A 16,646-nucleotide genomic window follows, 5' to 3' on the forward strand; every position below is an offset into this window, starting at 1 on the left:
TCTCTTTGGGTTCACTGACCATCAGTCTGAGTGTTCATGTTAGCACCTGCTTTCCAGACCTGATCCTGGACCAGCAGGAACTGTTCAGTGACCTGAATGACAACATGAGGGTTAAAGTACGGGAAGCCCTTCTCAAAAAGCATCATCATCAGAATGAAAAGAAGAGAAATAACCTCATCCCCATTGTTCGCTCCTTTGCTGAGGCTGGCAAGAAGCAATCTGATCCACATTCGATGGATAAACATGGTAAGATTATTAGGAGTAATTGTTTTCTCTTTTGATTAATAAGACATTTAGGAACTAGTTGGAGATGCTAAGTTGCTAGAGCGTAGGGGCTATATTTCTCTAATATGCTTTCATGCTCACTTAGACACAGTCCTTTTTGGTGGATAGGCACGATGGGTGGCTGGGGCTGGTGACGGTCATCTCTTGTGGCGCTAGGGATGCATGCCTCAGATAGATCTTAGTAGACCCCAGGGGAGAAGTTTGTGCCCCAGAATGGCCTCAGAACTGATGTGGCTTTGGGGAGGTAGCCACATTAGGGATAATTCGGGACCAGAGAAGTTCAACTGGAGCTTTTTAGAAGTAAACAAATGTCTTAGATTAGGGAGGCAAAATGCAGTAGTGTAAACTCTTGAGTCAGATTTCCAGGCTGGAGATTCTGGCTTCACCTTGCAAAGTGTGTGACCTTGGGCAACCTCCGAAACCTCTTTAAGTCTTACTTCCTCCTCTGTAGAATAAGGATAATAATGAGATCTGCTCCCTCAGTCTATAGTGAGGCTTCAATAAATTAATCCATGTAAAGCCCTGGAGCCAGGTGCCTGGTGGGTTGTAAACATTCAGTGAATTTCAGCTGCTGACTAGTTTCCTTTTCTGAGGCCTAATCTGTGCTGGTCTCCTTGTCCCCACATTTACTGAATCACAGTGTGCAGGGGATGTGCCTGGGAGGCTAAGTTTTTGAAAAGTTCTCCATAGGACTTTATGGTATGCACTCCTGGTTAAGGATTACTGCCTTTAATAGAGGAAGAAAAGAGGATCACAGATGGTTCAGGAAGAGGGTACAGGAGTAGTAAGACCTCTGTTCCCCCCTTTACTGCTAACTGGTAGGTAAGGAGATAGGTATGTGTGGGTCCTTGCTTCATAGTCATCTGGACCACTTCTCTGTGTGGACTTTGCAGGAGATAGTCATAGCCAGCTGATGATGGACGGGGCGTGTCAAAGGGGGAAAGGGCAGGACTCGGAGAATTCTGTTTGATTTTCTCCAAATAGGTCAGACTGTGTCTCCTCAGTCCGTTCCAACTACAAGTCTTGAAGTAAAAAATGGAATGAATTGTGAACACAGTCCCGTGGACTTAAGCAAGGTGAGCAGAGACGTGGAAGTTGGCTTACAGGCCTAAGCAGATCTCTGGTGGAACCCAGAGTCTCATTGCTGGAAGCTGGATAAGCTTTGGCATTTCAACACCGTTTCTCCAGGACCAGAGCCCCTTCTGCAGAAAAGGAGGCCCATCTGCTCATGTCTTCTTCCTTCTCCAGCCCAGACCTCTCTGACTCATCAGCTTGTTCCCCAGATTCAACATGCTGAAACCCACTAGCCACTGATAATCCTCCCTGCCACACACCTCCTCCTATATTTTCTGATACCTGCTCTCCGGTGGCTCCTTCTTAGCCTCCAAGGGTTCTGCAGAAGCAGTATCTTTGCTACTGTCTCCTAAAACTACTTTGTGGTTGAAACTCCTCTTGGGGACTGTGGGTTGGTGTCTGAGGCCTCCCGCAGGAGCAGGGCCCCCTGCAGCTTCCAGCTCAAACCGTGATCTCCCTGCCGCCAGCCTCTCCTTGCTCTGGTCTCTCCCCGACACTGTCCTTCCAAAATGCAGACAGTGTCATGTCACTTCTCAGCTCATAAGGCTCCCTGAAACCTCCGACAAAGCATTCCAGTATTTTAAAATGGAAACAATTCGACCTGGGGCTTCAAAAACATTCTTCTTTGGGGAGGCATGGTGTAATGGAATTCAAATCAGAGCCCCTGGATTTAAATTCTCTCTCTTAGAAGCTCTGTCGTCCTGGGCAAGTCAACTTCACTTCTCTGGGTCTCAGTGGCTCCATTCATTTTTTAAAATAAAAAGTGAGGCTAATTAGACCTTACAGAGCTATTGTAAGGATCAAGTGAAGTAGTATGAGAAAACGTGTTAAATCAAAAATGATTTATGAATGTCCGTTATGAGGGGGGTGACGGATGTGTGAGGTGACGGTTCCCACACTGTCAGGGGGTGCTTTGGATTTTCAGGTCGACCTTCATTTCATGAAGAAAATTCCCACTGGGGCAGAGGCCTCGAATGTCCTGGTTGGAGAGGTGGACTCTCTGGGCCGCCCTGTTGTCGCCTTTGTGAGGCTGTCTCCAGCAGTCCTTCTCTCGGGCCTGACAGAAGTGCCCATCCCAACAAGGTAAAGACCTGGACCGCAAAGCTCAGTGTGTTCCGTCTGGTGTGCAGGTTTGTGTGTGCTCTGGTGGAAGAAACCAGCTAATGCCAAAATGGAGGATTGATTAATTTGGGGAATGCTGTTTAAAATTCAGCAGTGATCTCAGAAAACTGGGGTATATTTGATCAACCTCTGTGCGGAAGAATTGTAAGACTTTTAAGGCTATGACGGTTCAGTTTCTATGACCTTGGAAATGGAGAACCAGAGTGTTCAAGGGCCACTTGCTTGCTGGGATGGGAAGCCTGTCTTGCTCTCCCTGTTCTGCCAAGCTGTATCCCAGGGAAACATCTCTGACCAAAGGTATTGATGTCTCTTTCCGGCAGGATTTGTATGGTTTGCAAGTATGTCCACATTTGTTCAAAAGGCTATTCATGCGCTCTGAAGGTGGTGATTCAGGTGATTCAGGGCCCCATTAATTACAGAGTATTCAGATGTCTGGGACACAATTTAGACTCCTCTACAGGGCTTGATCATTTCAACTCCCTTATCCCTCTCCTCTCCCCATCATTTTCTTATTAGAGCAATGAATGAGATTCAGATAAACCTTGAATTTGCACTACAATGCCATGTTTTGAAAAAGTGTCCTTCCTATAGTAAGGAATTGTGTCTATGGAAACCCTGAGAATTATAACCACATTATTGAATGGAGTTGTACAGGTGGCTTCCAATGCCTACAGTGGAGCTGTTAGGTCAAGGCTACTTATATTGCTCCATCATTAGTCTGTCTCCTTTTATTGAAGGTACTGTGATGATTTCTGTTTGGTAGGAAAGAGAAATGTTCTGCTGTTTAGAGAGGAAAGATGCCACTTCTTTATATTTACTTACGTAGTTTAATCCTTTTTGTGTGTTGCCAGATTTTTGTTTATCCTCTTGGGTCCAGTAGGGAAAGGTCAGCAGTACCATGAGATTGGAAGATCCATGGCCACCATCATGACAGACGAGGTACGCACACCACTTCTGCTTTTCATGCATTCATCTTGTAAATGTTTATTGAGCATTTACTCTGTGCCAGGCATTGTGCTAGTCATTGGGGATAAAATAATTATAATCGTGATGTTTGCTGGAAAGCAGTGCAGGTCACGTCTCTGAGGACCAAGCCCTCTGGGGGATTTTTCTTCCTCTGTCATCTCTCCCTTTTTGAATAATCAAGGATGCAGAGAAATCTTTCTCTGGGAAAATTATTTTTGCCAAGTAGGGTACCTAGAGAGAAAGATATTAAGGCTGACTTAACTTTCTAGATCTAGAAGATGGTTAATTAAATGCATCCAAGCTATTTACATAAAGAAACCTCACCCCCATTTCACGTAAATGAGACCAGTTAGTATAAGGGTCAGGGGGATGCTCTCGGGCACTGTCATGTGAATGTACCAGGGTGACTAGACGCTTCGGCTGCCGTGGTCCTGAACCCCCACTGCATCCCTGCTGAGAACTGTGCTGCTCAGGTAAGTTGCAAAGTAAGGCATATGTCTTAGCAGGCAGAGGGGCATGGGCTGTGTTTTATCAGCTGTCTGGTTCGGAGGCATATTGGAGGCCTATGAGGAACCTTTATTAGGATTTCCATCCAGTTTTTTCTACCCATTATGATCAGGAAAATTCCTCATGCATCTTGGCTTTTGTTCCATTCTTTGAGGAGATAACAGAATTATAAAACTTTAAAGTCATTTTATCTCTTTCTATACTAATAGACATATATTTAGTTCTTTTTGACTCATCTCATCTTTAGATTCTTTTTTTTATTGTTTTATCCTAGCACTTCTCTAAGTGCTAAAGTTATCTACATTTCAGATCCCCATGACAGAGATAAAAATCAAGAGGTTTTATTCATCTTTCACCATATCCATTGGTGATTGTTTTAAGTAAAGTGACTTGTAGTTTTCCTGAGGATATTTTTCTTCTCTGTAGATTTTTCATGATGTGGCATATAAGGCAAAAGAGCGGGACGATCTCCTGGCGGGGATTGATGAGTTCCTAGACCAGGTGACGGTGCTGCCTCCAGGGGAGTGGGACCCCTCCATTAGAATTGAGCCACCCAAAAACGTCCCTTCCCAGGTAATGTATGCACATGAGCCAGTGGTGGCTTAGTATCACTTACTGAGTGCACACCATGGACAAAGCAAAGACCAGGCACGTGTATGCTAAATAAGTTGAGATGTGGTTCTGTTTCTGGGCACCTAGAATGTCAGAACAGTAATAAAATATGAATATGCAGTAACAGAGATGGGCTCAGGTGTGATGGGGTCAGTCAGGATTACCCTGGGATGAATTTTAAGCCAACTTTTGAAGGATTGATGTAGAATGGCAGAGAGGAGAGGAGAGGACATTTCTTGGGAGCATATCATGAATGAAGCCATTAAATGAAAAGAGGTAGTTGTATAGAGAGAGCAAATAGAGCCCCTCACACTTTTTTTGAGAGGTTAAAGATGGAAGGGAACTTCTACTGTACACTAGTCCCCAGGCCAAGTTCTTTACATATGCTAATTCAACCTCCCAGTAACATCTCCATATAGGTATTGTTATTCTTTGTTTTACAAATGAGGAATAAAAAAACTATCTTCAAGGTTTTACGGTAAAGATTACACACAGCTTTGAAACTTGAACTTAGGTCACATCTGATGCCAAAGCCTCCACTTTTCTGTCTCTGGGTGAGACAGCGTTAGGTATCAACGGAGAGGAGGAGAAATTTTTTTTTTTTTTCAGGAAAGACAGTAAACTCCTCCAAATCAGTAAATGCATTGGAAAGCTATAACAAACAATTGGGTATTTGGGGGCTGCTTTTGGATTTTCTCATCACCAACCACCACGCCCCCCCACCAGCAGGAAAGACAGAATACAGGGCTGAGTTTGTTAATTTTGCGGTCTTCTGTTAAAAGGAGAAAAGGAAAATGCCTGGAGTTCCAAATGGAAATGTTTGCCACATAGAACCAGAACCACATGGGGGCCACAGTGGGCCAGAACTTCAACGCACTGGGCGGTAAGTTCTGGAATGTTTCACAGCTGATACTGCTTACCAGACAGAAGTTGTATAAAGGAATGAGGCATCCTCTTTACTTTCAGCCTTCTTCTCTGTAGTATCTTTATTGGCTGGGAATGACTTTTCAAATGGAACCACTGACTATAAGTATTACAAATATATCAAATATTATATTCATTCATTCAAATTTCTCAAACCACCTAACATGTTCTGTCTCACCTCCTGGCCTTCCCGCAGGAGGTGAGACAGAACACGTTCCCTCTGATTTAAACACTTGTCCCCTTCCTCCTTTCCTGGCTGACTGCTTCTTATCCTTTGACGCAGCTTAGGTGTCACTTCCTTTGGAGAGCCTTGCAGGACACTCTTTAGAGGAGGTTAGGTGTTCCTGCTAGGTGGTGTCCCAGCTTTGAGCTCTGTCCCCTGCCCGCCTGCCACCTTCCCCCCAGCCACCTGTTATAGTCCTGGTCATACTTTATTACTATTTATTGATGTGATGTCTTTCCTGCCAGAATGTTTGCTCCATAAGGGCAGGGACCCCATTATATTCCTAGCACCCAGCACAGTGCCCTGCACAGAGTAGGCACTCAATTAATATCTGGTGAATGAATGAATGAGTGAATGAATGCTTTTAGAATGATGTCTGTTCTGTAGCATGAATGGACAAGGTATGGATAAATATTGAATGGTTAAGTTAAGAAACCCCTTGAGGTAGGGAAATAGGTACTATTTTAGGTGTGTGTCTCAGAATAGGCAACCTACTCTTCTGGGCCCAGATTTTAGGACAGATGTCCAAGGAGGAGGTTCTCTATGGTAGGTGAGGAAAGCAGGTCCCCAGGCTGGGAGGCTTTATATTCCAGGTAGGAAGGCAGTAAAAGAGGATGATATTCTGGGTTGGAGTGGCATCCAGAGGTGTCCCCCAGATCGTGGGAGAAGGTTCAGTCTATGGCTCTGGCTCTGTAAGTTGTGCTTATGTCTAAGAAGGATCTGTTGGGCGGGGATTCTCAGGACAGGACTCAGATGATGGAAAGGAGTTTTTACTGCCGTCTATTCTATGGCTTTCACCTTATTTTTTCTCCTTGCTTGAAGTTGCTTTCCTTATTTCCCTATCCTCAGTACCCTGCCTAATGGAAACTCAAGGTTGTTTTTTTTTTTTTTAATCGTGGAGAGCGATTTATTTTTGCATTCTTGGAAATTCAGGGAGAGAAAGGAGAGGAGACTGAGAAGCAGGAGAGAATGGCACTTAACTAGCAGTGTCCTGATGGGGAGTATGCATCTGGTCGAAGGAATGTATTAGAGGGCGGGGAAAGATAACTGGGCCTGGGGAGGGATCACTGGAGGAAAGGAGGAGCCTTTTGATGGAAGGGGTCACTGAAAAGAGGGAGCAAGCTCCAAGAGTGAGTTTCACGTTTTCTTTACAGTTGGAAGAGGTCCGAATTGGGTGGGGAGGCCTGGTATTGAGAAGCAGTTCGAAGGAAGCATCTGTCTTTAGAATAGTTTCCAGGATTGAGACTGCCTTAGATGAAGTGGTGTTTTTTTAAAATAAAATTATTTATTTATTTATTTTTGGCTGCGTTGGGTCTTCATTGCTGCGCGCGGGCTTTCTCTACTTGCGGCGAGCAGGGGCTACTCTTCGTTGCAGTGCGCAGGCTTCTCATTGCAGTGGCTTCTCTTGTTGTGGAGCAGGGGCTCTAGGTGCGAGGGCTTCAGTAGTTGTGGCTCGCGGGCTCTAGAGCGCAGGCTCAGTAGTTGTGGTGCACGGGCTTAGTTGCTCTGTGGCATGTGGGATCTTCCCGGACCAGGGCTCGAACCCGTGTCCCCTGCACTGGCAGGCGGATTCTTAACCACTGCACCACCAGAGAAGTCCCAAGGTGGTGTTTTTTAAGGGAAGGGTCTTGGGTTTGGATTTGATAGAATTTCAGTTATGATTTATCCTTTTGACTATAAAGCCAACAGCTTTCCTCCAAACACATAATCCACGCAGAGGTGAGATCTCATCTTTCTTTTGGTATCAGGAAGAGGAGAATAAACTAGGCGGGCAGTCGCTTGTAATCAATTCCACATGGGGGTTTGGGAGCTCATTAGATTGGATCTCAACAGTTATTGAACCTTGGAAATGGCGCCTATCATCTCAAAAGAAAATCCCGTAGAGCCAGGACCGACATACACTTAATCAGCAGCCCCAAGTACCTTTACTCACAAATTCAAATGGGGTTTGAGGAAGCTCTCCCATAATGTTGACTGAGGAGCTGCTGGAATTGACAAAGCGGAAAGGAAGGGTCACCTGGACGCAGAGCCTCACTCTGCTTACTGTGGGAGACGCTGCCTCTTCCTGAGCTCCGGAAGTTTTCCTCAGTCCTCAAGACACGTGACCTTCCTCCCCTTGTAGCCTTTTAGGTCAGGTGACCTGATGCTCATACTGGGGATCATAGTTGATGCCAGCTCTAGCTCTTTTCCCAATCTCAAATTACGTAGGGGTGAACGTGAACCTTCCCCTGCAGATGGACATCCTAGAATTTTCTGGACCTTCCTGGACTTCACCGACTAAAAATGCATTAGCCTGGGCTTTATAATTCTTCATACCTTTAGCTGTGTTTCTTTGAGGTGGGGCACAACCTGGGGGTGCCATCCTCATCGGATGGAGAGGTAGTTAAGCTGCGGTAGCGTAGGCTCTAAGAAGGCGGGAAAGGAGGCAGAGTTGAGAACGGTCTGAGTTGTGTATGAGCTGACCTGCCAAGCCAGGGGTGAGACAGTGTCTTGGGCCTCCCTGATGTTGACATAGGCCATGATGCCAAGGCCTTCCCATACAGAACGAAGAGGAAAGTCTGACTAGAGTGTTCCTAGGCCAGAAGCTTCACAGCAGAGAGGATACTCTGCAAAGGGGTTTTCCAGGGTAGATTTGTGTACCTCACTGGGGAGGCCACGTTTGGGAAGGGTTGATGAAAGAGAAGAATCAGGGGCTGCTATCTCGATGATCGCCCCCCACACTTCAAACAGGTTTCTTCCAAAGCACAGCAGACAAATGGATGGCTGGCCTGTCCCTAAAGCCCTCCTGAGAGGGCTTCCTAAGTCAGTGCTCCAGAGCCTAGGGACCCTCTACACGGGTAAGTCCTTCCTTGCATCAAGCTTAAATTCATATCCCTGTGTGCCTCCTGCCCATCCCCCCCCAAACTTGAACACCAAGGGTAGTGTTGGAAGGGAAAGGGAGTCTCAAATGTGGAGGGAAGCGTCCATGTCTGGTTACTGTCTGCGCTAGATGTACTCGTACGGTCTGCGTGAGTGAGGGATGAGGCTGACGCCATGAACAGTATTCGCAAATCATTTTGTTCATTTATAGTTCTACCATCAATAGGAGCCTCAGATCTTTTCTCTCCCCTTTCAATCACTGGGCAGACAGATGTCCTTCCTTTCTGTGGCTTCTCATCAAGCCGTTTCACATAAATCTTCTGCCCATTACTCACAGACACTCCTCCCTGAATAACGAGCCTCCCACGTCCAGGAGGACCAATCACGGCAGCATCATAGGGTGAGGCTCATTACTGTAGGGAATTCTCCCAGAATAATGCCCTTCAGAGGAAGGTCATTGGTGATTGGGAGGTGATATTCACACGGTACTAAAGATGCTATGTTGGCTAAGGACCTAGAAACACTTGAATCTTGCCCCAGACTAATCACGGTTGCCCGTAAGGTCCTTGAGGGGCTACCCACTCAGAGGAGAAAGCAGGACCAAGTGACATTTTATTACAATCTGTAACCTTGGTCCCAAACCCTGAGGCGGAACTCTTACGCTCTAGGTTGGACCCTGTGGATGGCTCCTTACCTCAGCTAGTTTTGCTAGACAGGCTAAAACCAAAGCAGGTCACAAGGCTGGCTTTGCCTTTCTCCCCTAAACCCAGACCCAGATTGTGTTGTTACTGCTGTAAGGTGAAGAAGGATGAATCCCAACTGTGCCCCTCAAACCAGAGGAAAAGAGCAAGCGGGTCAAATAAAACAGCATGTGCCCTGTGTCCACCTGCCAGATGAGAGAGGGAGCTTTTGAATGGAGAAAGAGCTGGCTGGGCCTTCTCCCCGGGCATACAGGTCCCAGGCCTTGTGTGACACAGGGCAAAGAGAAGGAAAGAGCTAGCCAAGCCTCCTTTCATGAGAGAGTAGCTCGGTTTTTTGTTTTTTGTTTTTTTAGTTTTTTATTATAGAAAATTTCAAACATAAACAAGGAGAGGACAGTGTAATGAACCCCCCACGTGACCGTCAATAGTTATCAACATTTTGCCAATCTTGTTTCATCTATTTCTCCCCCACTTAATTGTTTTGTTTTTATGTTTTCTAGATTATTTTAAACCACATCACCAGTAGCATGTCATTTCCCCTGTAACTACTTGAGCAGGTATCCCTGTCCGATAAGGACATTTTGAAAAACAGCTATCATGCCATTATGAAATCTAACAAAATTAACAATAATTCTTTAAATTGTCTCACGCTCAGTCCATATTCACCTTTTTGTGGTTGTCTTAGCGACATCTTTTTAGAGTTCATTTGTTTGACATAGGATCCAATGGAGGTTTGCATTTGGTTTTTATGTTCTCATTCTGTTAACAGCTCTCCTCCTTTTTTTTCCTATGTCATTCATGTGTAGAAGAAACTAGGTAGTTTGTCCTTTAGAACGCTGAATGGCTCTCTTTGTTACTTACCTAACAGCTTTTACCCTGGGACAGCGATTCCACTCTTAGAAAAAGTGCCCCAGTCGGGAATACTCCTCCTCCTTGGTGTAGGACGCCTTGCTCTCGATCTGTCTCATGCTTGGGAAGTGGAGAGGGGTCCTGAAGTCCTGCTACCAAGTCCTGTGAATTCTGCCTCCTGATTAGCCCTTGAATACACACACTTCTCCTCTTTCCAATCCACAGCCTCCAGTCTTGCCCTACGTTCCACTCATTACACCCCCATCAGAGTGACCCTTCCAGAATGCCTGCTTACTTATGCTGCTTCCCTGTTTACAATCCTTCAGGACTTAACACACAATCGGGATAAAGTTATAATTCCTTTTTGACAAGGCCTTTGTGACTCAGCTTTTCCAGCATCTCCAGCCTTGTCTGTTGGTATTTGCCCCTCACACTGTCTTATCTGGCCATAACTTTTTGAGCACCTTGAGCCCGCCATGCGCTCTCATCCCTTGGTGTCATCCATGCCAGCCTCGCTGCCTCATCTGGCTAACTCCTGCTTCATTCTCCAGTCCCCACTGCAATGCCTGTCCCTGTTCTTTGCTGCCATTTGCTCCCTCACAACACTGCCTGTCCCCTGCACTAGATTGTTGGTCCTAGAGAGAAGGGCTGTGTGTGCCTTGCTACTGCTGCATCTCCAGTACCTGGCACAGTGCCTGGCATGAAGTATCTGCTACTACTTGTCAACTGCATGAATGAATTATTATGCTAATTTCTCAAGAGTAAGTTGGGTAGTTCAGAGTAAGAAAGTGCATGTGACAGGGGCTTTTTATCTAGAAAATGTATAATAAAACTAACAATTTTAATACCCTGATGTTTTTGTACCTTTCTTCCTAACATCTCAGAACTTGAAGTTTGAAGCTAATACTTAATTTCATGTTGAATTTTGGGAACTTTTTACTGAATGGGTAATATGCACACCCAACTTAATTCCTTTTATGCTTGGGATAATCATTCGAACTCAGGCCCTTGGTTGCAGATAGAATCCGTGCTGGCCCCAGAGAGATCTCTTGAACTTGGGGTCACATTGAAGCCAAAATATTACCTCTAATTCAGAGCACGTTTGAAGTGCTTTCAGATGTGTGCTGTTGACACGCTTTCCTGGGAGAGGGACTGCGTTAGACGCCTGTCTGCCATGTTTCCACAGGCTGTTTGGGGGCTTGGTGCTGGACATCAAGCGGAAGGCCCCCTGGTACTGGAGCGACTACCGGGATGCACTCAGCTTACAGTGTTTGGCCTCCTTTCTGTTCCTGTACTGTGCCTGCATGTCGCCTGTCATCACCTTTGGGGGATTGCTCGGAGAAGCCACTGAGGGGCGCATAGTAAGAACTTTTAACCACTTCTAATGGTCCCAAACAAGAGTAAAAATTTTATGATGGCAGCCAAGTCCACTGGGGGGGAAAATTCCCTGGGCGAGGACTGAGGAGATTGGATTCTTCCTACTGAATTACTGTGGTCTTCTGACTTCTTGCCAGCCAGCAGCAGCACAGCTCTCCCTTTAGAACAGACCCTCTTCTGCTTGAATATCAATTTCAGTAACTGATTGCCCAGTTGCATTGCCCATTGCTCCAAGGATGGAAAATGATATATCAATGTCATCTGCAAATACGATTTAAGGTGACTCTGTATGACAGCCCGTAGTGTGAATGGTATCATTGTGCTTTTCTGTGTATATTTATAAATACTGAATTGAGTCATGCAGGACAGGACTTAGTTAAGGAATCATATGTGGATGGATTTGGGCACCTGAATTATCAAAGTGGTATCCGTTTACCGGAGGATTAGACTGTGTACACATCACTCTTGCTAAGACGAAATACAAGCAAATGACTTGTCAGGCACACTGGAGAGCTGAGTTGGGGATGAACATAAGCCTGCATCACTCACTGCAGATGGGCTGTGGACTCAAGGATAATCTTTTCTTCCCCTCTCAGAGTGCAATTGAATCCTTGTTTGGAGCCTCCATGACTGGGATTGCCTATTCCTTGTTTGCCGGACAGGCTCTCACCATCCTTGGAAGTACTGGGCCAGTGCTTGTGTTTGAAAAGATTTTGTTCAAATTCTGCAAGTAAGACATTTGGTTTTCTGAAAACTCTATCTGGATGTGTTAGTGTGCTGTTAGGATTGAATGCCAGGGTCCTAGGTGAGTATAAGTAGGCAAAGAACATTGTTTGGTCTGTTGCCCTGCCCCCAGGTAGGACCATACCTAAAATAGCAGATCTCTTGGCCTTAAAGAGCTTTATTAATGTCCTTCAACCACTATTGAAGTCTTGACTTTTTATCTTTAAAAACACTTTCCCTAGCTAATCCAAACGCCTCCATTTCCAGTCAATTTTTTTTAATTTTATTAATTTTTATTGGAGTAGGGTTGCTTTACACTGTTGTGTTAGCCTTCACTGCACAACAAAATGAATCAGCCATACACATACAGATATCCCCTCCCTTTTGGACTTCCCTCCCATTTAGGTTACCACAGTGCATTAGGTAGAGTTCCTTGTGCTATACAGTATGTCCAGTCAATTTTTATTTAAAAATTAAAATTTTTTTTTATTGTATAGATATTTTCTGTTTTAATTTTAAATTGGAGTATAGTTGATTTACAATGGTGTGCTAGTTTCAGGTGTACAGAAAAGTGATTCAGTTATACGTATACATACATTCATTCTTTTTTAGGTTCTTTTCTCATATAGGTTATCACAGAATATTGAGTAGAGTTCTCTGTGCTATATAGTAGGTCCTTATTGATTATCTGTCTTATATACAGTAGTGTATGTATGTTCATCCCAAGCTCCTGAGTTATCCCTCCCTCCCACGTTTCCCCTTTGGTATCCATAAGTTTGTTTTCGATATCTGTCTGTTCCAGTCAATTTTGAATTTGACCTAATACTCCCTTTTCATATTATTTGTGGTGATGGGTGTCAGCAATGCCCTCGTTTCCCTTCTTTTCCTGTAAAGTCTTTTTCTCTCATTTTGTATTAGAAGTAGGTGCACGTGGAACAAGGGCCAGCTCCTTCTTCTTAACTGCAAGAATAGGATCTTAATCATGTCGGGCAGTGATGGCAGAAGCGTGTGGCGGACAGTTTCCACCTCCTCCACTGTCTCTGTCCTTGCTGTGGCAAATACCATCTGTAAAGCAAATCTTTGTCACAGGGTCCCAGGGCAGCCTTCAGGAGTGAAGTGCAGTCAGAATTAGGGACAAACTGGGTTGCAGTACTGGAAGTGATAATAAGAGATGAACTAACCACGTTTCTGACCCTTTGCCTCCAATGCAATGGGTCAGAATGTAATGCCATCCACTCCTGATTTTTGATGAACTTTGGTTTTGTTTCAGAGACTATGCTCTTTCATACCTCTCCCTGCGAGCTTGTATCGGACTGTGGACCGCCTTCCTGTGTATTGTCCTTGTGGCAACTGACGCTAGTTCCCTTGTCTGCTACATTACCCGCTTCACTGAAGAAGCGTTTGCCTCCCTGATTTGCATTATTTTCATCTATGAAGCAATAGAAAAGCTGATTCACCTGGCAGAGACCTACCCCATCCACATGCACAGTCAGCTGGACCACCTTAGCCTGTATTAGTAAGTATGCTTTCTGCTTCTTCTTTTTTTAAAAAATAAAGTGAAGGACCTGAGTATAATGGCTGAGGTAGTGTGCCAGGCAGTACTTGTAGCTTCTGTTAAGGAAGTGTCTTGGCCCTCTGGGAAACAGAGCTCAGACATGACGTGGAGACCTGGGGGCCTGCCAGAGGAGAACAGTCAAAAGTGATGATGGGGAAGATGGATTAACAGTGAAACTCAGAGGGGACTTGAGAAATGCTTTCCAGAGCATGTCTTTTGGGTCCAGGCATTAAGACAAAAGTAGGCTGCAAATGTAGCAGGGAGAATTCAAGTTCGTTGTTGGGAAGAACTTCTTTTGCAAGGACTTGTGAGGCCTTGGACCACATCAAGATCTCTGTAAGTATATATAGGCTACTCTTAGGCATTATTAGGTAGAGAATATTAATAATTCCTTACAGAGCCACAGGTCTCTTACTCTGTATGCTAAAGATCTAGAAATCTACTTACTTACCTAGATTTCAACTCAAGAGATTGTATTTTCTTCAGTTATTCAATATGGTTTGGATCAGTTGGAAAAGGGACATAGTATTTGGCTGTGTTTTCAACCCTCTAGGAGAGTCTGGTCCTATAAACATTTCTTCTCTGGAATAGTCTTCTCCAAATTATGACTAAATAGAATTCTCCTCATCCTTTAGCTTTGAACATCAAGTTCCCTCCTTCTGGCTGTACCATTCTGATGTGGAAGGTCTGGTTGTGAAGTGAACAATGTCAATCTGAAACTGCCTGAGCAGAAGGCACACTGCATGGAAGTGCCTGCCAGCCAGCCACAGATACACTTTTCTAGATTCTAGCTATCCTTTCATTCACCCTTTAAAAATCAGGACTCATAAAACATGCATTAGAATTTAAAAATGATTTTATTACAGAATAATCACCATTAGGGAGTATAATCTTTGAAGCCTAGTGGATTGCTGATTGGCATTAGAGTTCTGGATTGCCCATTGGCATTGGAGTAAGGTTCATTCTTTGACCTTTTTTAATCATTCATTTATTCATTTAACAAATATTTGTTGAGCACCTACTATGTGCCAGGCACTGTTTAGGCTCTGGAAACATAACGGTGAACATGACAGACAAAGGATCTACCCTCATGAGGCTATATTCTAGTGGGAGAAGACAGACAAAAGTGACCAGCTCTGGACTGAGTAGACTTTGAATCTGGATACTGTAGTTCTTTGTTAATAAAGCTCAAGATGGTATTTTTCTTATATTTCCATTGCATTCCACTGTCGATTCATATAGAGCTGATATGAAGCTAGAACTCCCCAACTCTTCAAGTGATTTTATGTTAATATGTGTGGAACTGATTTTTTAAATAGACTTAATTTTTTTTAAAAAAATAAATTTATTTATTTATTTATTTAGGCTGCATTGGTTTTGTTTTTAACATTTTTATTGGAGTATAATTGCTTTACAGTGGTGTGTTAGTTTCTGCTTTATAACAAAGTGAATCAATTATACATATACATATATCCCCATATCTCCTTGCTCTTGCATCTCCCTCCCTATCCCACCCTTCTAGCTGGTCACAAAGCACTGAGCTGATCTCCCTGTGCTATGCGACTGCTTCCCACTAGCTATCTATTTTACATTTGGTAGTGTATATATGTCCATATATACACTACCACTCTCTCACTTTGTCCCAGCTTACCCTTCCCCCTCCCCGCGTCCTCAAGTCCATTCTCTAGTAGGTCTGCGTCTTTATTCTCTTTATTCCCGTCTAGCCCCTAGGTTCTTCATGACCTTTTTTTTTTTTTTTTAAGATTCCATATATATGTGTTAGCATACGGTATTTGTTTTTCTCTTTCTGACTTACTTCACTCTGTATGACAGACTCTAGGTCCATCCACCTCACTACAAATAACTCAATTTCATTTTGTTTTATGGCTGAGTAATATTCCATTGTATATATGTGCCACATCTTCTTTATCCAGTCATCTGTCAATGGACACTTAGGTTGCTTCCAAGTCCTGGCTGTTGTAAATAGAGCTGCAATGAACATTGTGGGACATGACTCTTTTTGAATTATGGTTTTCTCGGGGTATATGTCCAGTAGTGGGATTGCTGGGTTGTATGGTGGTTCTATTTTTAGTTTTTAAGGAACCTCCATGCTGTTCTCCATAGTGGCTGTATCAATTTACATTCCCACCAACAGTGTATGAGGGTTTCCTTCTCTCCACACCCTCTCCAGCATTTATTGCTTGTAGATTTTTTTTTTTTTTTTTCCGGTACGTGGGCCTCTCACTGTTGTGGCCTCTCCCGTTGCGGAGCACAGGCTCCGGACGCGCAGGCTCAGCGGCCATGGCCCACGGGCCCAGCCACTCCGTGGCACGTGGGATCCTCCCAGACTGGGGCACGAACCCGTGTCCCCTGCATCGGCAGGTGGACTCTCAACCACTGCGCCACCAGGGAAGCCCGTGTTTCTAGGTATTTTTTAATTTCCTCTTTGATTTCTTCAGTGATGTCTTGGTTATTAAGTAGTGTATTGTTTACCCTCCATGTGTTTGTATTTTTTACAGATATTTTTCCTGTAATTGATATCTAGTCTCATAGCGTTGTGGTCAGAAAAGATACTTGATACGATTTCAATTTTCTTAAATTTACCAAGGCTTGATTTGTGACCCAAGATATGATTTATCATGGAGAATGTTCCATCAGCACTTGAGAAGAAAGTGTATTCTGTTGTTTTGGGATGGAATGTCCTATAAATATCAATTAAGTCCATATTGTTTAATGTATCATTTAAAGCTTGTGTTTCCTTACTTATTTTCATTTTGGATGATCTGTCCATTGGTGAAAGTGGGGTGTTAAAGTCCCCTGTTATGACTGTGTTACTGTCGATTTCCCCTTTTATGGCTGTTAGTATTTG

At 44.1% G+C, this 16,646-nt stretch overlaps 1 protein-coding gene across 4 annotated transcripts in view; it reads left to right on the forward strand.

The window, feature by feature from the left end:
- SLC4A8 (solute carrier family 4 member 8) overlaps positions 1-16,646 on the forward strand; it is a 75,304-nt gene that overhangs the window by 31,794 nt on the left and 26,864 nt on the right. For all 4 annotated transcript variants that reach the window (XM_082635175.1, XM_082635176.1, XM_082635174.1 and 1 more), the window contains exons 6-14: positions 58-246; positions 1,270-1,361; positions 2,285-2,442; positions 3,333-3,420; positions 4,381-4,527; positions 5,349-5,449; positions 11,309-11,483; positions 12,096-12,229; positions 13,493-13,738. In XM_082635175.1, the coding sequence (XP_082491301.1) occupies positions 58-246; positions 1,270-1,361; positions 2,285-2,442; positions 3,333-3,420; positions 4,381-4,527; positions 5,349-5,449; positions 11,309-11,483; positions 12,096-12,229; positions 13,493-13,738 (1,330 nt within the window). The remainder of the gene's footprint in view (positions 1-57; positions 247-1,269; positions 1,362-2,284; positions 2,443-3,332; positions 3,421-4,380; positions 4,528-5,348; positions 5,450-11,308; positions 11,484-12,095; positions 12,230-13,492; positions 13,739-16,646) is intronic.

Source organism: Mesoplodon mirus (assembly GCF_964341445.2).
Source record: "Mesoplodon mirus genome assembly, chromosome: 11".
Taxonomy (NCBI): Eukaryota; Metazoa; Chordata; class Mammalia; order Artiodactyla; family Ziphiidae; genus Mesoplodon; species Mesoplodon mirus.